The sequence below is a fragment of the Thalassophryne amazonica genome, chromosome 22, assembly GCF_902500255.1.
Source record: "Thalassophryne amazonica chromosome 22, fThaAma1.1, whole genome shotgun sequence".
Classification (NCBI taxonomy): domain Eukaryota; kingdom Metazoa; phylum Chordata; class Actinopteri; order Batrachoidiformes; family Batrachoididae; genus Thalassophryne; species Thalassophryne amazonica.
In genome coordinates, this window is record NC_047124.1 from 1,048,970 (window position 1) to 1,075,109 (window position 26,140).

Below are 26,140 nucleotides of genomic sequence, written 5' to 3' on the forward strand. Positions count from 1 at the left end.
ACACCGCAAGCTGAAGGCTTCCTGCTTAAATCCACTGTTCTCCATGTTGCTGTGTGCCACCAATCCGAGTCTGTCTGCTGAGTTCTTTTGTCTAAAGTGTGTCAAATAGCTGCTAGTATGTTGTCCATTGCATGTTTATTTGTCCTTCTTGCTTATTTTTGGAATTGAAAAGTCCATATATTAAGTTACAGCACAGGCTGTGGTGTGCACATGTGCTACGCTGAATTCCTGTCTGTTGTTTAACTTCCCCCCTCAGGAAATGCTGTGTTATACTGCATACAGATAAAAACATGGGAATTATACTCCGGTGTGAGTTGTACTTTGAACAATATGGTACACTTTCCAGGACATCTCCACAGCCAACAGGACTGTGTTTTAATCTGGTTTATTTACAGGGGTGCCAATTTCCCACAGATCCACAGTTTCCTGTCTTTTTTTTTTTTTTTTTTTGCCTTGCCTTGCCTTGCCAGGAAATGTTTTTGAGATCAGTATAAATCTGGTGTAAAATTCTGGGGGGCGGGGGGTTGATCTCGTGGCCAATTCCAGCTCCACTTGACACAGCTTGTAGATGAACTACATGCTTCATTTATTTTGGTGAACAGTCCCCTGTATGTCACAAGAGACAAGAGTCTTGATTGGGCCTTTTTCATGGGTGTGTCCTTCTCACACCAAATCAAAGTGCCACTTTGTGTAGCGATCAAGCATCACGTGCATTTGCTGAAAACAACATGAAGAACCCTAAGAAGGTGAAATGTAAACAAATAAAAAATGCACCTAAATCAAGACAGTATGTTTATTAGCCATCAGTGATTGAAGAATAGCAAATCTGTAACAGAACAACGATATATAAACAATATTCATGATATTTTTAGTATTATCATTGCCATGTCCTAAAAATATCATTCTTACTCTGGAATTTGGCCTCAAATATGCCCAGATTTGCTCCTCGAAGCTCCTGTTTTATAAAATTCTCTTGGTGCCTTAGGCGCTACCCCCCACTCCCCCCTCTGCACCTTCCCTTCATGCTGTTGGTGGCATCATCACCCTTCGGGCCATTACAGCTTTTTCCATCATGACCTTTAGGCACCCCTGTATTTACCAATGGAATGATTTTGTGTCAAATGAAATGTTACTTGGGGAGTATCATTTGCGTTGTGAAGAACATTAGTTATGACATTTTGGCCACGTGGCACGTTTGTCTGGGTGCAATCCAGCGCACAGGTCCCTAATTGATGAGGACCCTAACAAATGGAAAAGGCCAAGGACACACCCACTTTTCACCTGACTCCAGTTGATAGATTGCGGTGAGAGACCACTTGTCTGCATTTGTGTTGCCATCCAGCATCCAGTGCATTTCTGTAGTGTAGTGAATGTGTGGCATGTTCTGGACTGACCTGAACTGTATAAATTACAATGTAATACCTGTCATTTTCCTCTGGACTTCATGTGATGTTTAATGGAATTTTATAGGTATCTTGTCTCCCTTGTTTCTCTTAATGTGGGTTCCTAGTGTAGTTTCCCTTTTGGAGAAAGTTGCTGATTGAGTAGTAAAACATCTTGAAGAACAGAAACAGTCCAGTTGGTTTTGACTCAACTCATTCTCTTTAAACTTTATTTCCAGGGAGGAGTTTTCCAACTTCATCCCTGTTTCATTTCTTTGAAAGCCAGCTAAATTCCAACTTGTGTCTTCCTCATATTATTTTGTGTTTGTTTTGGCGAGCAGCAGCTGGTTGCGGCAGGATGTCCACTCTGAGGAAGAGGAGGAGATCCACAGTTCAGATGAAGAAGACAACAGCTCCACATCCAGCAAGGAGCACCTGGACGAGGCAGATCGACAGGTATGCAATTACAAGATCTGTCATTATGAAGCAAGTGAGGTGGTGAAATTAAACTATCATTTATTCATGTTGTACAGACAAGCCAACAGAATTCAAAAACCATTCCAGACATTTTTGATTCTGACAGCACCAAAAATTGTGCCTTGTCCACATCAGGATCTGGATGAGTCTCAAAATCTAATCCATCTTTCCCCAACAGAACCTGAACCCTCCACTAAATTTCAGTGAAATCTGTTTTGAACTTTTTAAGATAATCCACAAAATAATACCCATATAAATGTGGCTTTGCAGAGGTAGACTTTGGTACTTTTGATTTCTCTTAGATCTGTTTCTGTGTTTGAAGGTTGAGGCCTCTTAGAAAACCCTTTATTTCCTGTAACATAAAAATAGATTGCAATGCTAAAATACCCTCGGCCGTATGAGCATGTAATCAATGAAAGAGTGTGTAGAAAGAATGTGACCTTTTGACCCTTTAGAATAGGTCCAGGTTAGCCATCTTTGAACGTGTCCTGGATCTGTGTCCCAAAAATATTCCCTGTGAATTTGAAAACCCTGAAAGTAAAAGGACTGGACTTAAGCTGAGCACAAACAGACAGACAGATGGTTGCAAAGTTGTCGCAATACCTGATGGCCATATTTTGGCTTTGGGTAAATATCAAGGTATTAAAGTGTCTTCATTAACCTTAATGGGGCAGTTTGTTGTGCAGCCAGCAGAGAGAACATATTCATACATACATAGACTTAAATATGACACGAAAACTCACCAGACAGTGGACATAATAATACAACATAAAAAACATGATGCAATAAAAACAACATAAAAATATAGTGCTAAAATACACCTTGGCCGTATGAGCCTTGTGTTCTTTATAATTTGCAGTTCTTCAATTAATTATTAAGATCCTGTTGTCTTGCATACAATTTATACATGTTCAGTGAAGTCCCTCTATTAATCAGTCAATCAAAAACAATATTTACGTTTTAACAGCGTCTCCAGGCGGCTTTGCGTGTGCGTGTACATGAGCTTTTTACAAAAGTGGAAATTATGCGCATTTGCTGGTATTAATGAGACAAATTTAACTCCATTTATTATTATATGGTATGTGATTTTGCCAACTTCTGATTGGCCCATTCGCCACTTTCTGAGCTGTACCACATGCCGAGTTGACCGCTGGTGGAGCCGAGTACACCTCACGTGCAGCGTAGCGCTAGCCAATCAAGCGGCACCTTCTATCGATAACGACCAATCAGATAACGCGATACAACACCTACTTTGGCTCGCTTCGAGTTGCATCGTGTGTCGTCATGACGACGCCGTGTACACAATGCAGTAAAAACTAAGGGCACAGAAAGAAAAAAAACGCTGCTGGCTGCAGTCTTCAGTCTTCTCTCACAAATGTGTTTAAATACAGTCCATAAAAGTCCTGCTCACAGACTGATTGACAGAGACAGGACATGTCCACCTCAAGTATAACTCCAGACATCTCCACATCTCACACGCACATCTTGCGGTCAAAGTAAGAAAGATAAACTATAACAGAACTCAGAGCGCAGACCTGCAGCACAAATATAAAGTAGAAGATAAATCAGAGTGCACAGTCTGTCTGCAGCCAAACTGCACTCTGATTCCTCTGTGCAGAGAACCTGCAGGCTGCGTTCTCACCTGCTCTCTGCCCCCTGCAGCGCGCACCTGACGCAGACATTCCTGTGTCATCATGACACCACAGGAAGCTCGAGGCAGCCCCGGTGTGAAAGGGGCTTCAGAGATTGTGCTCATGAAGTATTTTGGACCTGTTGGTGCTGTATGACAGTAATAATAAAGAGCTGAAACTTGAGATTGATTTTTCAGTTTTAGTATGTTTGACAAACTCCCAATTTTCTTGTTTACCATATAATAAAGCAGTTATAGACTTTTAATTTCAGTGTACCTGTGATTATGCGGACCTGGTCAGGATAATCACGGGTACACCTCATCAAAAGTCTATAATTGTATAGTGTTTCGCAGTTGTGACACTCAACGCCGTCTCGTGGTCTGGACTCACAATAGAGGTTGATTTCAGCAGAGTTCTGGTGTCAGGAGCTCAGCACTCACAGTGTAAACACATCTCGTGAAGTACAGACAATAAGACAACATCGGGGCACACCAGAAGTCCATCACAGGTGCTGCACCTCCTCTAGATAACCCTCTCAACTTGGGGGAGCATATAATCATCATAATCACCCGTGAACTCGCTAAGTTAACACCATCCACATCCTCGCTTTGCCATTGTTTACATGTGCTGTGAGACAGCACAACTCTGCTGGCACTGCGGTGCATTCTGGGAAGCGCAGGCAGCTGCCAGAGACTTTATGGGAAATGCTGAAACACCGAATAGGAAGTTAGCTTTGAGTTAGCAGAAATTAGTGTGCACGCTAACGCCATAGAATGTGTTATCGGGTTACAAAAAAGCGTTTTCAGTTTTAGAAGTGTTTATTTCTCGCTATCTTTTACATAATGTTTGACAAAGAGGATACATTTACACACAACGAAACAGTTTTGCAGCTAGCTACCAGCCTGTGACGTCACCATGCTAATGCCCGCAAAATAAATTCAGAGGTGTTATTAGGTTCCAAAAATGGCGTTTTAGAAGTGTTTATTTCTCGCTAGCTTTTACATCATATATGAGAGACGTGCATATGAACACAAAGCAAAGTGGTTTTGAAGAGACCAGCCACAGATGTCACGGTGTGGCTCTACTCTGATTGGCTGTCATCCCCTGCCACTCAGATTCCAACAGAATGTGACTTTTCAACCTCTTAAAATATGTCAAGGCTAGCCATCTTTGAAATTGTCCAAGGTCTGTATCCCAAGAATGTTCCCTGTGAATTTGAAGACTGTGGCCATAACAGACTGGACTTATGATGAGCACAGACAAACAGGCAGGTGCCAAGTCTTCGTAATACCCGATGGCCGTATGTTGGCCTTGGGTAACAATAAATAGAAGTAGTTAAAAACATTCGTGTGATAGTGTTATCTAGTAACAGTAGGTAAAGAGTTCTCATATCTATTGGTCTTACATCTCTTAGACACAAATCTGTGGCCAAAGGGAAGCAGTTTGGACTCTGTCCGAATGGGGATTATGTTGTGATGATTTAGTCTGTCTGTCTGTCTGTCCGTCCGTCTGTCCCAAAAAGGGTATAAGCCTTCTGAAATCTATTCCTCTCACCCCTTTAGGAGGAATTTTGTGAACTTGATGCAAGTCCTTGTTATAGGTTTGGCAGCACGGTGGATTAGTGGTTAGTACTGTTGTCTCACAGCAAGAAGGTCATGGGTTCGATTCCCAGCTGTGGTCATTCTGTGTGGAGTTTGCATGCTGTCCCCATGTTTGAGTGGGTTTCCTCCGGTTGCTCTGGCTTCTTCCTACATTTAAAGACATGCAGGCTGGATGGATTGGAAACTTTATAATTTCCCAGGTCTCCTTTGTGAAAGAGGTCTCGATCTCAATGGGACTAACCTGGTTAAATAAAGGTTAAAATAAATGAAATAGGTTAGTAATATGCATATTATCATATCGTTGGAGTTGGGCCCATTTTACCAGAGTTATGGCCCTTGATTAGCAAATCTAGACTCCGTCAGTTTCATGAGTTGGTGTCTACGTTCTGAAATCAACTATCATATGCCTTAAAATGTTTTCAGAATGTAGCGAGCACTTGTGCCAAAGCAGCCTTTACCAGCGGAGGACATTGTGCTCTCAGAGCGCTCTCATTTTAATGGTCCGATGTATTTGTGCAAGTGCTGTCTGCACTGAATATTGGACATTATTTCAGTATTTATTTTACATTATTTATTTCTGTTTAGATGTTTTGGAATGCATCCAGTACTTATTAATATTGTTTATAACAACATTTATTAAACTTACTGTAGTCAAATTCCGTTGTCTTTCAAGCACTTATACGTCCGAGTCACGGCCGTCTTTGAGCTCTCATGACATCCTTGGACTGGGTTGACTTGCATCACTTAAGGTTGTGCCAGATTGCTGGTTCACCCACATCATAAACACTTTTCAAGACAAACCGGCTTCTAATTTCATCTGTTGGATAAGAATCATAAGTGATTTTAAAAAAGCAACTAGCTGACAGTGGGTGTGGCCAGCAAACCCAGCTGTGCTGATGGATTCAGGAATAGCTCTCCCAAGGATTCTTTTTCTTTGTCCTCTGTGACTTTTACCATGACCTTATGCTCCTCAAAGTTGCAGCATATCACAGAAATGGCTCAGGACTTTTTTTAGTCAAGCAGGGACGATGCTGCTGTCCAAAATAAGTCAGCGAGAGAACACCCCATTGCCATTCCACAACACACGCGGGCCAGAACGTACGCGAGAAGCTGCTGCTTCTACTCTGTTTTCGGGCACAGTTCTGACTGATCCGTCATCTGGAAGGCTATAGTCGCGGCGTCCAGTGAGCCTGTGAGTGTGCATGTGGTGAGGCCGTGTCTGTCTCCGCTTCTTCTGAAGGTTTGGTTTGCTTTTGTCAGCAGGAGGATGAGATGAAGAGGAAGAAGGTGGTGCACATTGCCCAGGAGATTATGAGCTCTGAAAAAGTGTGAGTAACAATGAACACACATTGAGGAGTGCGGATGCTTTTAAAACACACATACAAACACACACCTACTCCATCGCTTCCTGACATATTTCTGCTTTTTTTCCTTCCTTTTTTTCTTTTTCCTAAATCAGGTTTGTGGATGTCCTGAAGCTTCTACACATAGTAAGTGTCCTGGGGTTTGGCTTATTTAATTAACACTTTTTATTATTGCTGTTTTAGTTTCTGGCTGGTTTTGGAATATAATGAATAAAGATTTTAATCACTAATTAAGCCGCTCGCGGCCTTGTCTCATATCAAACTGACTCCCTCAGAGTTCTATGTCTTGGCTGAATACTTATCCATATTGCTGAGTATGTCAGCATTTTAAAGTCAATGTTTAATCAGCAGTCCATGTCAATCAACCACGTTCCATTTTTCATTAGTCCAAAGTTGTAAGTAAACCTTGAAAAAACTACACTTGACATGATTTTGCCACCTTTTATTAAAAACGCGCTCCCCCAAAACACAGTCACCTTGGTTCAGTGTTTACCTGTGTGACCCCAAGCATAAGGCTAAAGATCTAGAATGGAAATGGCGTAGTTCAAAATTAGAAGTATTCCACCTTGCGTGGCGTGATGCTATCTTAGACTATAAACATGCATTATTGGCTACAAAGTGGACCTATTACTCTGATTTGATCAACAAAAACAAGCATAACTCAAAGTTCTTGTTCGACATGGTGGCAACACTTATTCATGGACAACTACCTGTAGCTAGCCACAGCTTGTAGACTATCTTACTGAGAATAATCTCTTTGAGCCACTGCAGTCTGCTTTTAGAAAATATCACTCCACAGAGACGGCTCTCACTAAAGTGGTGAATGATCTTCTGCTTACAATGGATTCGGACACCACTACGGTTCTGTTGCTGTTAGATCTCAGTGCTGCGTTTGATACAGTGGATCATCATATTCTACTTGATAGGCTGGAAAATCATTTTGGGATTACTGGGCATGCCCTTGCATGGCTGACGTCATACTTGACCAGTTGTTCTCACTGTGTTTTGTTCAGTAACACTACCGCTAACCTTAGTGACATGAAATTTGGGGTTCCACAGGGGTCTGTCTTAGGCCCCCCGCTTTTCTCATCCACATAAAAACCCTCGAAGATTGTCTTGCTTCAGTGAGAAGCTGGATGTCTAGACACTTCCTACTTTTAGACTCTGATAAGACTGAAATGATGGTTCTTGGTCCAGTGAGACATCGGCATCAATTTGACCAGTTAACCCTTAACCTAGGCTCATGTGTCATACATCATCACACTGACAAAGTGAGGAACCTCGTGGTAATTTTTGATCCTACATTGTCCTTTGACCTCCACATTAGAAATATTATCAGGACTGCTTTCTTCCACCTGTGAAATATAGGAAAGATTCGTCCCATCCTGTCTATGGCTGATGATGAGACCCTGATTCATGCGCTTATCTCTTCTACATTGGACTACTGCAATGTTCTATTTTCTGGCTTACGGCAGTCCAGCATTAGGGCTCTGCAATTGGTTCAAAATGCTGCAGCCAGACTTTTGACACGAAGCAGAAAGTTCGACCACATTACACCCATTTTGGCGTCTCTTCACTGGCTTCCTGTCCCAGTGAGATCAGATTTTAAGGTTCTGCTACTAGTCTATAAAATTGTTCACGGACTGGCACCTCCCTACCTAGCTGACCTAATTAACAGAGGTGGGACGAAGTCACCAGCAAGTCACTCACAAGTCATAATGACCACCAATTATTTGCGAGCTGACTTGAGACTTGCCAGGCTCTGCGTTCTCAGGGTACAGGACTACTTTGTGTCCCTAAGGTGAATAAGAAGTCTGTGGGTCATAGAGCTTTCTCTTATCATGCCCCTGTTCTGTGGAATGATCTCCCTGCATCAATAAACAGTCAGATTCTGTGGAGACTTTCAAGTCCAGACTTAAGACGCACTTATTTGCATGTATTAAACGTAATCCATACCCTTATTTGTATTTCATTGTAACTTTTTTGCTCGCAAGCAAGACACTAAAAGGCCAAGGACCACCCAGCTAGCTAGGTAACGTTAGGTTAGCAACACAGACCAGAGAAATAACTGCAAGCTAAAGCCCCTTTCACATTGGCGTATTTGTAGTGCTGCGTATTGCAGCGTTGTTTCATTTAAATATGCCCGAAATACGCGCGTACTCAGCCTTTTTTTGTGTTTGTTTCATACTTGCAGCTGCGTGTGTTCACTTTTTTAATGTGCACACAGTCGCGTGTACCATCCTGGTATTTAAACCCACTTCACTCCTGTCGGCGGTGCCGAACACATCACTGCACCTGGAAAACAGTGGACTGTATCATGAGGTTTTTACAGTTGCATTACTGCCAGGATCAGGGCGTTTGATGAGCGCACCGACATGTAGCAAGTGCGCTTTTATTTTAAAGTCACGGGTTTGATCAGACACACAGAGAGAGAGAGAGACAGAGTGAGAGTGAGGGAGAGCGCACGAGAGAGAGAGCGACCGACCTGCTGTTTCTGTTGTGTTTCTGGATTTCTGAGTTGAGGTTCGATTCCCTGTTCTGAGCACACAGGCGCTGTGGGCTGTGTGATCATGTTCTCATGTTCTCCAGCTGGATTCTCGCACTCAGTTTTTGGTTGTGTACAGAAGCGCAGTGTTGCTCAGACTTGCATGCAGTAATGCTGTGCTGCGCAGACCTGCTTAAAACTGTGTCCAGCGCCCTACACCGAAGAAAATTAAACATGTTTAATTTCTTCTGTCCTACACACGTAGCCCTCAACATACTGCTGCGTAGGAATCAAAAACGTGATGTAGAGCTGCTAAAAGTGGGCGTAGAGCTGCTCAACACTGCGTCAACGATACGCCACAATGAGCAGCTCTACGAATACGCCAATGTGAAAGGGGCTTAACTTGCCCTGTATAGTCCCTGAGGGTAGTTGGTGCTTATCCCCACATTCCATAATGTAAAGTGGATGGAGTCTATGACTCCCCTTGGATGGGATCCCGTTCCATTGCAGGTTACTTCCACCACTCAAGACCAGTCTCCATTTACACCTGGGAGAACTGGGACAGTGCCAGTGAAGTGTCATGTCCAAGAAAACAGACAGGTAGGTAGCATAAGTGGAATTAAACTCAGGTGCATGTATAGGCCACTCCTATCCCGCTGAGATCCACGCACTGTCATATCTAATTAGTGTCATCACCGATGATGCCTCCTCTTACAGCTTGAAGATGTTTCTTGCACATTAAAAACAACAGATGTAAATTTTTCTGATTCATTGCCTCCTAATTGTTTTGGCCGTTCTGTCAGAGGAGTCTGTTGACAAAGCTGCTTTTCCCGAGCAGGTTTTATTTTATTTACTTTTTTTCTTTGGGGAGAATTCAGATGATCCCCACTTGTGTGAAGCACCTTGAGGCAACTTTGTTGTGATTTGGTGCTATATAAATGAAAATAAATTGAAAACGGAATTGAGGCTCTGAATCCACCTGTCTGCTGTAGGTTCAGCTGAACTCATCCTCCTGCAGCTGACGGGGAATGGTAAGGCGTGGAGCTCTGTCCCAGAAAAGAGGTCGGGCTTCGCTGTCCGTGGTCAACCCGGCTGCAAAGCAGCTGCTTCCTCAGTAGTGCAGAGATGACCTCCAGACACACATGCCCCTTCCTCTCTGTGTGTGTGTGTGTGTGTGTGTGTGCGTGCATGCGTGTGCGTGTGTGCAGGAGTTTCCTGTAGGGTTTTGGGCATGTGTCTACATGACTCTGGCAAACGGTCCCTCCCACGTGTTTCTGTCTGTCATGTGCCTAAAGGCGGTTGTTTGAAAGGCTTTCTGGTGAAGAATCTAGTTTGGACTTCACAGCTTGAAAACCACAACACAAAAGAAGTAATTTGATGCCCTAAGTAGTTGACGATTATTTTTTGTTGATTAACTAATCACTTAATTAATTCATTGTTTCAGCTTTACATGCATTGATTTGAATGGTTGGATATGCTATGTGTTCCAGCCCATTTTTTGATCACCAGTTGGATGTTTTTTTTTTTTTTTCTTAACTCCTCAGTGGGTACTGTTGCTTCTTAAGTTGTTTTCTGTGCTTTTCGAGCTGTGGCTGTTGCGCTGTGTTCATGAGGTGTTAAGCAGGTGTGATGGTTCATCCTTAAGACGCCACACCTTGTAAACATTGTTCACCATCTGTGTCTCTGCAGGATTTCCGGGATGCTGTTGCCAAGGCAACTCGCCAGAATGGGAAGCCAGTGGTGGAGGAGCGTGTCCTCAGTCAGATCCTGTATTACCTGCCTCAGCTGTACCAGCTGAACAGAGACCTGCTGAGAGAGCTGGAGGACAGAGTGGCTCACTGGTGCACATTTATGACCACGCTTAAGAAATGTTCACATTGCTGATTTGCACATGTCATCAAGCAACAAAGCAGTCGTTGCCTGACTTGGCTCACGGGCTGAAGGGAAGTGTTTCTGTCTGTCTGAGCACAGGAGCGATCACCAAAGGCTGTCAGACATCTTTGTCCAGAAGGGGCCGTACTTGAAGATGTACTCCACCTACATCCGCCAATTTGACAACAACGTGGCTTTGTTAGATGAACAGTGCAGGAAAAACACAGCCTTCGCCAGTGTTGTTCGAGAATTTGAGGTAGCACCAGAATCTTACTAGATGTTTTATTTGCAGTTTACTGCAGCAGGTTTTTTTTTTTTTTTTTTCAGCAGTGATTGCGCTGTGAAAAATGCTTTTGTTAGATGACAAGATACAGTGGGACAAAAAAAATATTTAGTCAGCCCCTGATTGTGCAACATCTCCTACTTAGAAAGATGAGAGAGGTCTGTGATTTTTGATTATTCGAAATCACGAGTAAGCGCCTTGAGGCGCTTACTTGTGATTTGGCACTATATAAATTAATAAATTATTATTATTATAATTTTCAACTGTGTATAATTTTCAACTATGAGAGACAAAATAAGGGAAAAAAAAATCCAGAAAATCACATTGTAGGATTTTTAAAGAATTTATTTGTAAATTATGGTGGAAAATAAGTATTTGGTCACCCACAAACAAGCAAGATTTCTGGCTCTCACAGACCTGTAACTTCTTCTTTAAGAAGCCCTTCTGTCCTCCACCTGTTATCTGTATAAAAGACACCTGTCCACAGCCTCAAACAGTCAGACTCCAAACTCAACCATGGCCAAGACCAAAGAGCTGTCGAAGGACACCAGGAAGAAAATTGTAGATGTGCACCAGGCTGGGAAGAGTGAATCTACAATAGTCAAGCAGGTTGTTGTGAATAACTCAACTGTGGGAGCAACCATAAAAAAAGACATACAAGACCATTGATAATCTCCCTCGATCTGGGGCTCCATGCAATATGTCATCCCGTGGGATCAAAATGATCATGAGCTACACGGAGGGACCTGATGAATGACCTGCAGAGAGCTGGGACCAAAGTAACAAAGGCTACACACTATGCAGAGAGGGACTCAAATCCTGCAGTGCCAGGCCTGTCCCTCTGCTTAAGCCAGTACGTGTCCAGGGCCATCTGAAGTTTGCCAGAGAGCATGTGGATGATCCAGAAGAGGATTGGGAGAATATCATATGGTCAGATGAAACCAATATAGAACTTTTTAGTAAAAACTCAACTTGTTGTATTTGGAGGAAGAAGAATGCTGAGCTGCATCCCAAGAAGACCATATCTACTGTGAAGCATGGGGGTGGAAACATCATGCAAAGGGGACAGGACGACTGATCCGTGTTAAGGGAAGAATGAACGTGGACATATATCATGAGATTTTAAGCCAAAATCTCCTTCCATCAGTGAGAACATTGAAGATGCAACATGGCTGGGTCTTCCAGCATGACAGTGATCCCAAACACACCGCTCGGGCAACGAAGGAGTGGCTCCGTAAAAAGCATTTCAAGGTCCTGGAGTGGCCAAGCCAGTCTCCAGACCTCAACCCCATAGAAAATTTGTTGGAGTTGAAAGTCCATGTTGCTCAGCGACAGCCCCAAAACATCACTGCTCTAGAGGAGATCTGCATGGAGGAATGGACCAAAATACCAGCTACAGTGTGTGCAAACCTGGTGAAGACTTACAGGAAACGTTTGACCTCTGTCATTGACAACAAAGATTATGTTACAAAGTATTAAGTTGAACTTTTGTTATTGACCAAATACTTATTTCCACCATAATTTACAAATAAATTCTTTAAAAATCCTACAATGTGATTTCTTGGATTTTTTTTCTCATTTTGTCTCTCAGTTGAAGTGTACATATGATGAAAATTACAGACCTCTCTCATCTTTATGAGTAGGAGAACTTACACAATCAGGGACTGACTAAATACTTTTTTACCCCACTGTATATTTGACTTATTTTTCATGCAACAACAACTTATTTTTATTAATTTATTTTTTAATTTTAAAATACTCTAGGTTTTGCCAAGTAACACTGTGTGTATGCGTTGTCTCAGGTGAGTCCGAGATGTGCCAGCCTGGCACTGAAGCACTACCTGCTCAAACCGGTCCAGAGGATCCCTCAGTACCAGCTGCTGCTCACAGGTACAGTCGATCTGTTTCTGTGTTGTTCTGCATCCAGGTGCTCTGTGGAGCCACAGTGCTGTTTTATTGGCAGCATGTGAATCTGGATTAGCTGTTGGTTTTGTGCTGGCACCCTGTGGACAACCATAGCAACAAGAAAATCCTGTGACATCCCTTTCTACATGAGAGTTCTGTTTTGCTTTTAAACCTCTGTATTCTTTTCCAGATTATCTGAAGAACCTGCTGGAGGACTCTGAGGATTATAAAGACACACAAGGTTTGGTCAATAATAAGATGCACAGCGATTTAAAAAAAAAAAAAACACCTGCAGATTTGTGGTTCCAGGTTTCAGTTTGCATCAACGTGCCCAGATATGATAACAGATTTTATTTTTATCGTGGTTACTGGTGCAGCTGCCCTCAGCATCGTGAAGGAAGTTGCCAACCATGCCAATGATATTATGAAGCAAGGGGTAAGACATTAGTCCATTTGAACTTTTTAAAACCTTTACTTAAGCTTTGCAGTTGAATTAGGGTGTTTTTTGACGCTGCTTTTTCTTTTTTTAGGATAACTTTCAGAAGCTGATGCAAATTCAGTACAGTCTCAATGGTCATCATGAGATTGTTCAGCCAGGCAGGGTAAGTCTGCACTTCTTCACAGCTCAGAGAAAGTGTCAGAGTTTCCAGGACCATCAGTCCTTGAACAGTGACAGTTGTTTTGCAGTTGAGCTGTACTTGTGATGTAGACATTCAGTTTGAATTTGAGGTCACATCAGATCTGGGTGCTGCCATTGTGCCCAACGCCACTTACATCTACTACATTACGGGACTGCCTCGGGTCTTAGATGACAACCACCCAGTCAGACAAGCAGACCGTCTCCACCTCTGCAATGTAAACATCTGTCTACTGAAGTAAATAAATGTTTGTTTATTTAGAAATCAAGCACCTACCTGCCTTTACGGTGAAGCTGGCAACAGTGGCAATGTTTCAACTGCTAGGGCACTCAGAGTGCTGCCTCTGCCAACACCATGACCGTTTTCACTACTTACCATGTTAATTATGATTTTATATACCTTCACCGGTGTAATAGCAGCTAGTACCCCAGGAACCAGTGGGGGAGGGGCTTAAAGATTCTCCCAGAGGTCCGCCGAGGTTGCACCTCTGCTGGTCGTCATGGGTTGGTGCAGCTAGTGATCCTCTGGCTTGTTTGAAGTTGTTGCTCAGTGATGCTGATCCTGAGCAAACTAGTCTTTGTTGTCATCAGGTGTTTCTGAAGGAAGGAACTCTGATGAAGCTGTCGAGGAAAGTCATGCAGCCACGGATGTTCTTCCTGGTAAAAACTGTTGACGCTGTTTCACATTCTCTTCTTGACTTTTGACTTTCAAATATTTTGCCACTGTGGATTTTTACATTTCTTGTATCTGTTTGAAAATAAGGTGTTGTGTTATTTGTCTCTTCAGTTTAATGATGCACTCATGTACACCACTCCGGTCCAGTCTGGCCAGTATAAACTCAACTGCATCCTCTCTCTGGCTGGGATGAAGGTTTGAGACACTTAGGACTTGTGTCTATGTGTGTCTTAGTTCAAGAATAGAAACTGTGCTGTACTTTGGGTCTCAAGGACCAGTATTGGGAAACACTGATATACAGTTGTACTCAAATGTTTACATACCCTGGAAGATTTTTTTTTGGGGGGGGGGGGGGGGGGCGGCACACATTTTTTTCAGAGAATATGAATGATGACACAAAAACTTTTTCCCCCCTCATGGTTAGTGGTTGGGTGAAGCCATTTTTTGGCAAAACTGCATTTCATCTTTTTAAATCATAATGACAACAGAAACAACCCAGATGAGCCTGATCAAAAGTTTCCATCCCCCGTTCTTAACGCCGTGTCTTGCCCCCTTTAACAGTCTTTTGGGGTCGTTGTGGACCAGGCTCTCTGATTCTGAAGTTGTCGCTCAGTATGTCTTGGACACCAATTATGTAGAAATACAACACCTGGCAAAAATGATGGAATCACCGGCCTCGGAGGATGTTCATTCAGTTGTTTAATTTTGTATAAAAAAAAAGCAGATCACAGACATGACACAAAACTAAAGTCATTTCAAATGGCAACTTTCTGGCTTTAAGAAACACTATAAGAAATCAGGAAAAAAGTAGTGGCAGTCAGTAACTGTTACTTTTTTAAACCAAGCAGAGGGAAAAAAATATGGACTCACTCAATTCTGAGGAATAAATGATGGAATCATGAAAAACAAAAGAACGCTCCAACACATCACTAGTATTTTGTTGCACCACCTCTGGCTTTTCTAACAGCTTGCAGTCTCTGAGGCATGGACTTAATGAGTGACAAACAGTACTCTTCATCAATATGGCTCCAACTTTCTCTGATTGCTGTTGCCAGATCAGCTTTGCAGGTTGGAGCCTTGTCATGGACCATTTTCTTCAACTTCCACCAAAGATTTTCAATTGGATTAAGATCCAGACTATTTGCAGGCCATGACATTGACCCTATGTGTCTTTTTGCAAGGAATGTTTTCACAGTTTTTGCTCTCTGGCAAGATGCATTATCATACTGAAAAATTATTTCATCGTCCCCAAACATCCTTTCAATTGATGGGATAAGAAAAGTGTCCAAAATATCAACGTAAACTTGTGCATTTATTGATGATGTAATGACAGCCATCTCCCCAGTGCCTTTACCTGACATGCAGCCCCATATCATCAATGACTGTGGAAATTTACATGTTCTCTTCAGGCAGTCATCTTTATAAATCTCATTGGAACGGCACCAAACAAAAGTTCCACCATCATCACCCTGCCCAATGCAGATTCGAGATTCATCACTGAATATGACTTTCATCCAGTCATCCACAGTCCACGATTGCTTTTCCTTAGCCCATTGTAACCTTGTTTTTTTCTGTTTAGGTGTTAATGATGGCTTTCGTTTAGCTTTTCTGTATGTAAATCCCATTTCCTTTAGGCGGTTTCTTACAGTTCGGTCACAGATGTTGACTCCAGTTTCCTCCCATTCGTTCCTCATTTGTTTTGTTGTGCATTTTTCGATTTTTGAGACTTATTGCTTTAAGTTTTCTGTCTTGACGCTTTGATGTCTTCTTGGCCTACCAGTATGTTTGCCTTTAACAACCTTCCCATGTTGTTTGTATTTGGTCCAGAGTTTAGACACAGCTGACTGTGAACAACCAACATCTTTTGCAACATTGCGTGATGATTTACACTCTTTTAAGAGTTTGATAATCCTCTCCTTTGTTTCAATTGACATCTCTCGTGTTGGAGCCATGATTCATGTCAGTCCACTTGGTGCAACAGCTCTCCAAGGTGTGATCACTCCTTTTTAGATGCAGACTAACGAGCAGATCTGATTTGATGCAGGTGTTAGTTTTGGGGATGAAAATTTACAGGGTGATTCCATAATTTTTTCCTCAGAATTGAGTGATTCCATATTTTTTTCCCTCTGCTTGGTCTAAAAAAGTAACCGTTACTGACTGCCACAATTATTTTTTTTCCTGATTTCTTATAGTGTTTCTTAAAGCCAGAAAGTTGCCATTTGAAATGACTTTAGTTTTGTGTCATGTCTGTGATCTGCTTTTTTTCTACAAAATTAAATAACTGAATGAACATCCTCCGAGGCCGGTGATTCCATAATTATTGCCAGGGGTTGTACAAACAGTATGACGCTCTATACTAACTTTATTGTTTTCGTTAGGATTTTCATTTCTTTTTTTATTCTTTTTAATTGGAAAAGTGGGCATGGCTCACAGGATTCAGCCTATCAAGCTGAAATGTTTAAGGATGATGCAGACCAGCTCAAGGTAGGGCCTTAATGAATCTGACATTTTTTGCCTACAGGTCATGCTATAATAAAGAAAAATAACTTTTTGACCAAAACTCCCAACACTGTACATTGTACAGTCAACACTGATACATCGACAGATTATTTGGAGTTTGACAAATATTTTGATATTGGCGACACCCATTTCTGTTTCCCCATTTTTACCCAGTATTGCAAAATATGTAAAACCTAAAAAAAACCTCAGGCCATCACTTCAATCGATGCAAGTGTTACCTAGGAATGAATTGGAGCTGAAAGATGCCAACTTTATAAAGGAGAACAGACAGGAGCAGCTAAAACAGAAAATGTCACATATCTTTGCACCAGTACCTTAGTTTTTTCAACCTTTATTTAACCAGGTTAGTCCCATTGAGATCGAGACCTGGACAATCATAAAGTCTCTAAATCATCTAACCTGGATGTCTTTAAATCAACATGAAACTTGTCACAAAAATACAGACGTACAAGCAAAGGCTGTGTAAGAAATGTGGTAAATGTATGTCAGTAGGGGGCACTATAAATGTAAAAAAAAAAAAAAAAAGACGAAAAAATGTGCACAGAATTGCACAAAATTCACATGGTATGATTTGGAATCTTTTCTGAGTTGAACCCTATAATTTGATGATGACTGCAGATGGTGGGCGTGCCTCATTGTGCAAATGACACTCAAAAAATAGGCCACTAACCCTATGTCGTGGCACGGCGCCTGTCCTAGTCGTCGGTGTTCGTTTATTGCAATATCTCAAAAACTATTTGATGACTTTTTTCTAATTTGGCAAGTGCATAATATGGGTAATTGGTTCGTTTGCAAATGGCAGCTATTTTTATGCTGAAAATAGCCATTTTGAGCACTTAAAGGCAATTTTCTCAAAAACTGATAATTTTTTCTAATTTGTCAAGGGCGTAATATGGGTTGTTGACATATTTCAAGTAAAAAAAATTCTAGTCATAGATTTGTTTATTTGGAAATGGTGGCCATTTGTATGCTGAAAATGGCCATTTGCCTTGGCCTTTAATTGAGCCGGTAACCCGCCGGGTCCTTGGCACTCTAGTTAGAGGAAGAACTCAATCCTTTTCCTGTTAATTACGTAATTTCTTAATGTTAATTTACTGTCTTATTTATTTATAAATTGTTTAGGTTCTTGTTATCATATATACACGCTATTATTATTATCATTATTACTATTATTATTATCTGTGTTATTATTGTTATTATTTTATTATTGCTTCTATTTTGTGTCTACCAGGTGAGTAAGCCGAGCCAGGAGGCCTATCAGAACGAGCTGAACATTGAAAGCGTTGAACGATCTTTTATCCTGTCTGCCAGGTTGGACTCACTTTAACAGTTGTGCACATAATGAACAATCAGTGTATGAGCTCAGTCATTGGTTGCTGAAGTTTCTAATGTATTTTGTGCATTCAGCTCGGCGACAGAGAGAGATGAGTGGCTGGAGGCCATCACCAAGGCCATAGATGACTACACGAAGAAGAAAATAACCTTCATATCCAGCCGCAGTCAGGAGGAGGTAACATCTCTGCTTCCTGTCCATTCACATTAACGCTCCAGTTGAGCACATTTAGTGATTAAAATAACATCAAAGTTCACATTCTGATTTCTCAAACACTGACAAATATATCTTCAATATTATAATAGCCAAGAGGTGTGTGTATGTGTGTGTGTGTGTGTGTCTTTGTGTCTTCGATCACGCAGAAACCAGGGAGAGCTGCTGTTTGGTATGTTTATGTATTTTGGGTCTAGGATGAATGCTGTGAAAATGGAAAGTTGATAGGACAATTTTTTTTTTTTTTTTGAATTTGCATTTTTAGCTAACCAGTAAACAATGGACATTGTGCTGCAATGCACCATGGGAGTTCAGGGTTTTGAAGTTTTAAATGTTGTTACTGTGGTTCATGTTAATTTAACGGTGTTGTTAGTGTTATTGATTTATTGTGGTTTTGTAGTTCATTTGGTTTAGTCAGTTTAGTTAAGTCTTATGTTGCTCTTACCATGAATGACAGTATCATGTTGGTTCCATGAGTAAAATGTTAAGTGATTTTAATGTCTTCTGCCACCATCTTTATTTGTCAAATTAAAAGCGCCTGCTTACAGCAGCTGTGCATGCGTACAACTTCGATCACAGAGAAACTGGGGAGAGCTGACATTTGCCGTTTGGTATATTTATGTATTTTGGGTCAAGGATGAACACAACCAACATGGAACTTTAAAAGGACTAATATTTTTAGAGAAGGTATGGATATTAGCTAACAACACTGAACAATGGACGTTGCCAGCTACTTTTTGGACTCACACGCTATTCCAGTTGGGGGCAGTAAATCATCTTTATATTAAAAGCGTGGATGACACAACAAAGTGAAAACACTTATTTCCATTGTGGTCCATTTAAAAATCAAGTGACAAAATATAAGTTTAAATAAAATAATATTAATAAGAATTATTAATAATAATAATAATGTGCATATGATAACAATAACCTAAACAACTTATAGATACATTAAGACAGTAAATTAACATTAAAAAATACATAATTAACAGGAAATAAAAGGGTTGAGTTCTTCTTCAAAAAAAATCTGAGGTCTAAGGTTCTAAAAACATTCTGGACTCACACACCATTCCAACTCATTAAAAGGAACTTTGCACAATTTATTACCACCCTTGAAAAATGTCAGATACCTATTTTATAAACATGACCCAATTTAGAGCCCGTGAATCCCCACGGACAACACGCTTGTTTGATATTAATTCTGTAAGTCATCATTAAATGTTTCCTCACAACAGACAAATGGATCATTAGTTTTTCATTCCTCAGCACACTTTAAAAAAAAACTCACTTAGTGAACAATCTGTTTTATATTGTGCATCATAATCAAATCTATTTAGCGTTTACATAGTTCTTTATTTAATTTTTCTTGTAGATTTTGTATGTAGAAAGTACAGGGGTGGTGGCCAAGTGGTTAGTGCACTTGGTTTCAGTGCAGAAGGTTCCTGGTTCAAACCCCACTCCTGCCACATTTCTCCATGTAATGTGGAGTTGCACCATGAAGGGCATCCGGCCTAAAACTTGTGCCAAATCAACATGCAGGTCCACCTTGGACCTGCTGCGGCAACCCAGAGTGAAAACGAGGGAGCAGCTGAAGGGTCTCACTTGTAGAAAATAAAGTGGGTTGCTGTTTTATTTCCTCATACATCACGCAGTATTTCCTACATGGACATACAACTGTGCACTGTAGATAAAAAAAAAAAAAACCTTAAAGTCCTAAATGCTTGCCTCTTACGTACTTTTATTTTGATATGTTGTATGAGGTTTCCAACATAATTTCTAATCTGTTATCACGCCCAAAAAGTTTTGGTTTTGAATCCAATTTCAATTGTAGAATTACTTTTCTTATGTAGTGACATTGAGTTTATTGTACTGTTGCTAAAGATTATTCTCCCCACCAAGGAGGTTATGTTTTTGGTCGTGTCCGTTTGTTTGTTGGTTGGTTGGTTGGTTTGTTTGTTAGCAGGGTTACTCAAAAAAATCCTCAACGGATTTCGATTAAATTTTTACCAGGGGTGTATCTTGGCCTAACTTAAAAGTCATTAAATTTTGGTAATGATCTGGAACACGATCTGGATCCAGTAATTTTTTTAAGGATTCTTTATCATTGCAGGATAGGGCCAATTTCAACATTTTTGCATTGAACTTCATGAAGACGGGTCACAAAGGCTGAACAAAAATTAAGTTACAACACAATAATTTAGCATTTGGTTCTCCTCATTGAATAAACTTATTAGACAATAAAAAAAAACCTTGTGTAGTTCATGCAGTTTCTCTTTATAAATACATTTGCTGAAGATCTAAGGGTTTAACCCTTTGGGGCTTGGTCTCAGCCGTCAGATACGACGGCTGAGACCAAGCTTTACTAAATAATAAATAACTTTTTAATGATATGAGATAGAAACTTACTTTTTTTTTTTTTTGCTGAAAAGTTAACTCCGCGGACTTTCAAGCAACCGTCCACCATCTTTGTACTCCTCATAGAAGCTGTGTGATGACATGAGCAATGTGACTGTCCAATCGGAATTGGTTCACCGTCACATGGTTTTCCAAAATCCAATCATAGGGCAGATTCACCTCACGTGACATACCTTACTAGTTGGCCCATTTGAATACTCCCCTGGCTGCTTCAATGCGCCCTGCGCCATTACGCACAGCGAAAGTGAAAGCAGATGGAGAGCCTCTCATACACTCTCACGTGCTCAAACAATGTGTGATTATCGGGATTGCTCGACTAGTTTTCCTGTGAATGTTACTAGATAAGCCTGTGGCAAGCTCTCTCTCTCTCCGGCGTAAAGCACTATTTACCATATCAATGGAGCGAGGGGGAGGGGCCACTCCTCAAACTGAATGAGTCTCGAAGTGTGAAAGCTGCTTTCAGAGCAGGAGAACAAACACACAGTCAGCTTCATAGTAGAAGTTTGTGATGTGACCTTTGTGTAATAGCAGACAGAAATTGCTTTGAGATGAAGACAAACAAAAGGCATAGGCCATTTTGTATATATTGTTCAAGATGTGCATTTGTGTTTATTGTTTGAACCTTTTTGTTGTACAGTCTTTCACACAAGACCTCAAATTACCTTTATAAAGTGTCAAAACAGTTGTTTATTATAGTTTGCTGTGTGTTTTGAATAAATGTGTGTGGAAAATTATTTCCCACTTTACTTTTTCCTTTCTTATTTCTGATTGTAAACCTTTATTACACTTACAAAACACAACTATAGCATATATATTTTGAAAGTACAGGTTGTCCTGAAAAAAAGAGACATAAAACTTGATTGTGAGATGCAGGGAGAGCTGTTAACAATAATAATAATAATAAATCATTTATGCCAGGCGAGTGAACTGTCCAAAAAATGCCCTCGGACCCCAGACGGTTAACCACTGAATTTGAAACATGACGGTAGATGCGTGAAATGACATGGAATAAGTCTCTTTGCCAAAGGGTATTCCATGTGACGTCAGTGACCATATGGCCTTGGCGGAGGTTTGCGCTCTCTGAATGCTTCTAGTTTATTTAGTTTTAGTTGTCAAAGATATTTTGTTTCTACAAATAACTTCCAGTACAGACTATAAAATCTGCAAAGGTCCTTCATAATTCTTAAGAGAACAAAAAACATTTTGGGTCATCAGCAAATTAAATTAGTCTTAGCACACTGCATCTGCTACAGCCCAGTCTTTTCAAAAGACAGTTATGTGACTGAAACATTAACCACACCTTTAAGTCAGTGTTTTTGTAGCTTCCTTAATCCTGAGTCATGATCAATATTATTGAATGTTTTTAATATTATGATCAACAAATCTTCATGTCCTTCCCAATTTAGGCTGATGGTCTCTGTGACAGTGGGGCCCTGTTAGGTTCCAAGGCTCCAATCTGGATCCCAGACCTGCGTGCCACCATGTGCATGATCTGCACCTGTGAGTTCACCCTCACATGGAGGAGACATCACTGTCGCGCGTGTGGAAAGGTCGGTGTCACCCGTGACAGCCAGTTCCAACTACTGGTCGTTTAACGGCTCCTGAAAGAAGCGAGCTGCTCATCACGTACGTCTGTGTGTGACAGGTGGTGTGTCAGGCCTGTTCCGCCAATAAGTACTACCTGGAGTACTTGAAGAACCAGCCAGCACGCGTGTGTGATCACTGCTTCACCAAGCTGCAGGAGAATAGTGAGTGACGGGAGTCCAGCTGTTCCTGGTGCTGGTTCTGGGCTCCACTGTTTGAAGCACGTTTTATACTCCATTAACTGATAAATCACAAATATTTGCTGTTGCCTCTGACTGTTCTTGGTTTTTCATTTTGGTTTCCTTCTGATGCACCGCATCTGCAAGTTCATTAACTCGCCAGAAAGCCTCTCACTTGACCTCAGGGTCTAGATAGCAATATGCCAGATAACACTGTGCTCGGTCCTTAAAGGCATGTTGCAGAAAAAAATCTTCCCAAATATATTTGTCTAATTTCTCATCAGAATATCTGATCGACCCTTAAGGTAAGACAGAATTCCTTAAAAAGTAAAATTTCAGTAATTTTTCAATAATACATCTTAAATATATTCTGTGTCCAAGTCTTGGAAGCATCTTGTTTCAAGTCATATTTCTCAGTTGATTTAAAGTACCATACTGAGCCACAGATGGAAGCTTTTGCGTGTCGCATGATGAAGTGAGTCAAAACAAGCTCTTTGTGCGTTTTGCTGTCAGATTATGTGGTGTGTAACTAGCACAGAGCAGTTGGACACGCCTCCGCATGCACTGGTGACGTGCTCTCTGGATGCTGCGCCGTACGTCGAGGTCCTGTTGCGTCTTACTTTTGGGGTGGTTGTGTATTTTTGTTTTATTAGGTGACCGCTGTGCCTCGGCCTCACTTTCTCCCATCAAATCTGGAGCGTTCCCCTTCACCAGGAAACACAAGAAGATTCCTGCCGCTCTGAAAGAGGTGAGGAACACACAAAAACACACAATCCCATGACCTTGTGGATTTGTCCTCTCTGATTCAGCGGCGTTGTGACGTTTCTGTCCAGGTGTCTGCAAACACAGAGAACTCCTCCATGAGCGGCTACTTAAACAGGTCGAAGGGCAACAAGAAGCCGTGGAAGCGGCTGTGGTTTGTCATTAAGAATAAAGTCCTGTACACCTACGCAGCCAGCGAGGTACTCACACGGTTTTTGTTTTGTTTTGGGTCTTTTGGGGGGGTGGTATTTTGAGCTGCGTTGGCTCTTTTACTTTCGGGGTGATCAGATATTTGTCTGTCCAGGACGTGGCAGCGTTGGAGAGTCAGCCCTTGCTGGGATTTTTCCTCAGAGAGGAGAAGAATGGGCCGGCTCAGAAGCTCCAGTTCAAGTTGTACCACAAAAACACTCTGTTTTACATCTTCAGAGCTGACGACATCCCCACTGCACAGAGGTACACGTCCTCCAAATCACACGCACAGACCCACACTTGATTTTACTCATTTTCTCTTGTGCATTTTTATCTGTAGATGGATTGAAGCTTTCCAAGAGGCGATGATTCTTGAACAGGAATGAACTTTTGTGGAAGTGAAGTCATATCACAGACAACCTTTGACCCCTGAACTCCAGTAGAGGGTCAGCAGCTCAGGAAGGACTCAGCTGAACCCACTGTGGAATGCCACAGACTGTGTTTCTGCTACATCACTTCAGGCTGTGGCTCAGCGTCTCTGGCTGAGATCAGAGCTGATACAGGTCAAAGGTCAAGTCCAGAAGCATGTGCATGGAAGTGTTACAGAATGGTTGTCAGGACCAATCAAAGCTGCCGGGATGCCCTGGAGGTCCAAAGTCTGGCAGCAGCTTTTAAAGACAATCAAATGAAGGAATCGGTTTGGTTTGAACTCGGAAGACAAAACGATCAGCGACTGCAGAGATGGTCATTCCCCAAAAATACAGCAGTGGTTCAGTTAACGATATTTCTACTCAAGAATCAGGGTTCCCAAAAAACATCATGGGTTTAAGATGACCTTTGACCCATTATGTGCCTGTGTGCTGATGATCAGGAGTCTCCAACGTGGCTCCTGGACAGCACCTGTCCTGCACGTTTGTCTACCTGCTCTACTCACAGGTTGCTGGGTTGGTTTTTTTTTGGGGGGGGGGGGGACATTGGACAGAGTCCTTGATCACCAGAAGAGAGTTGTTTAAGTGTTTTAGCTGTGCTCAGTTGTTCAAAAAGATCTCATTTAAAGGTGTCCAGAAATTCAGAAACAGATCATAGTCTCAAAGCAACAGTTTTTATTTTGCCGGCAAAAAGAAGCAAAATTCATAGTCCTCAATAACACTGGAACAGCTTCCATTTGTGCTGGTTTGCCTTCATGTTAAATACTGTGAAGAGGCCGATTCCTCCACCCCAAAGGGATGTCTTTTCTACATACAGCAATAAAAACACCTGTAGATTAAATTATTTTCTGGGAATTACTCAGGTCTGCAGAGTTCAGCTCAGGGTCCTGTCCTGTCCGGGTCCTGGACATTCTTCACTCAGGGTTTTGCAAGTGCACGGCTTCTTTGTTTCTCTTCCTGCTTCGGCCCTCTGTCAGAGCTTTATTTGATTCTGTTCTTTTTAAAAAGCCAAAATCATCATTTTTCACTGGTATGTTTGATTTACATTTTCCTTTAAAAAAAAAAATTTAAGTTCTTTACTTAAATTTTCACCCCAAATTTCAATTTCTTGTCTCATAGCATTTTTAAAAACAGCATACATTTACACAACATATGTTTTTGCATACAGCATTTGAATATATCAGGCATGTTTTTCTAAATGCTGTAAACTACTCTGTGCTGAAAAGAGCATATACCTATCTGTTAAATGTTATCAGTAGCACGCAACATAATCATGTCCTGGCATCTACATGTCATCATAATATGTATGTTGTTAGCACATCGCTTGTTTTTGGTAAAAATGACACCACAGGGGGCTTACTGTCGGTGTTTCTCAGCTCTTCATTTGGTGAACACACCTGCCTGAATTCATTAGCTGTGGGTGGAGCAAAGAAATTAGAAAAGAAGCAGGACTGCTGCTGTCCAGGAGTCGGGCTGGAGATCCCTGCGTGACGTGCTTGATCTGGATCATCATATCCAGAAAAGCAGTCAGTGTTTAGTGGACACCGCCCCCCCAAACACACACACATTTCTACAGTCTGAGTCTGGATCCAACAGACGGTGCAGCACAACAAGCCAGCAAAGACTGTAAAACCAACATAGACTGAGTTTTGACCTCATCCCAGATCAGACTGACCCCTTCTGACACCCCATTGTGTCATTTTTCACATAATTTGGAGCCAACAGCGGCAGGTGTCACAGTCAGAATGGTCCCCCCTAAAAATCAGTCTGCCTGCCTTCACTGCTCATTGGTCATTTCAGACCACAGCAGCACGTCTGAGTCAGAGTCTCTTCACCCAAAGCAATCAGATGGATTAATGGGATTATTAGCCATCGGATGATAACCTCTTAAATCATTCTAAAGACACTTTTAAGCAGAAACAAGGCGAAACTCCGTGACACTTTGAAATGACCAATGTACAGTGAACGCGTCAGCTAGCAGCTCGTGTAGCCGCAGCGCTCTGATTGCTTCATTCGTCCTTTATGATGAAATAATGCTGAATTTATGTGGAAATGATTGTTGTACAAAAGCTTCAGATATCTGTGGCTGAGACAGATGATGACTGGAGGCAGTTTGATGCAGAAACGAGGTGAAAATCAGTGAACCGCGGCTAATGACGCATGCACAGTGAAGGCGGGGCGGACCGATTTTTGGGGAGACCGTT

The 26,140-nt window shown here is 41.5% G+C and overlaps 1 protein-coding gene across 2 annotated transcripts in view; it reads left to right on the forward strand.

The window, feature by feature from the left end:
• Window positions 1–25,774, forward strand: part of fgd6 (FYVE, RhoGEF and PH domain containing 6) — a 36,788-nt gene extending 11,014 nt beyond the window's left edge. Inside the window, exons 3-21 of one of the 2 annotated variants that reach the window (XM_034163143.1) lie at window positions 1,724–1,838; window positions 6,352–6,419; window positions 6,551–6,581; window positions 10,630–10,781; window positions 10,912–11,068; window positions 12,898–12,985; window positions 13,191–13,241; window positions 13,378–13,436; window positions 13,531–13,602; window positions 14,229–14,297; window positions 14,425–14,508; window positions 18,065–18,144; window positions 18,241–18,343; window positions 22,201–22,344; window positions 22,440–22,542; window positions 23,211–23,305; window positions 23,391–23,519; window positions 23,624–23,772; window positions 23,849–25,774. In XM_034163143.1, coding sequence (XP_034019034.1) covers window positions 1,724–1,838; window positions 6,352–6,419; window positions 6,551–6,581; window positions 10,630–10,781; window positions 10,912–11,068; window positions 12,898–12,985; window positions 13,191–13,241; window positions 13,378–13,436; window positions 13,531–13,602; window positions 14,229–14,297; window positions 14,425–14,508; window positions 18,065–18,144; window positions 18,241–18,343; window positions 22,201–22,344; window positions 22,440–22,542; window positions 23,211–23,305; window positions 23,391–23,519; window positions 23,624–23,772; window positions 23,849–23,894 — 1,795 coding nt within the window. In that variant the 3' untranslated portion in view covers window positions 23,895–25,774. The remainder of the gene's footprint in view (window positions 1–1,723; window positions 1,839–6,351; window positions 6,420–6,550; window positions 6,582–10,629; window positions 10,782–10,911; window positions 11,069–12,897; window positions 12,986–13,190; window positions 13,242–13,377; window positions 13,437–13,530; window positions 13,603–14,228; window positions 14,298–14,424; window positions 14,509–18,064; window positions 18,145–18,240; window positions 18,344–22,200; window positions 22,345–22,439; window positions 22,543–23,210; window positions 23,306–23,390; window positions 23,520–23,623; window positions 23,773–23,848) is intronic. The other variant, XM_034163145.1, reaches the window with a different exon arrangement.
• The last annotated feature ends 366 nt before the right edge of the window (window positions 25,775–26,140 follow it).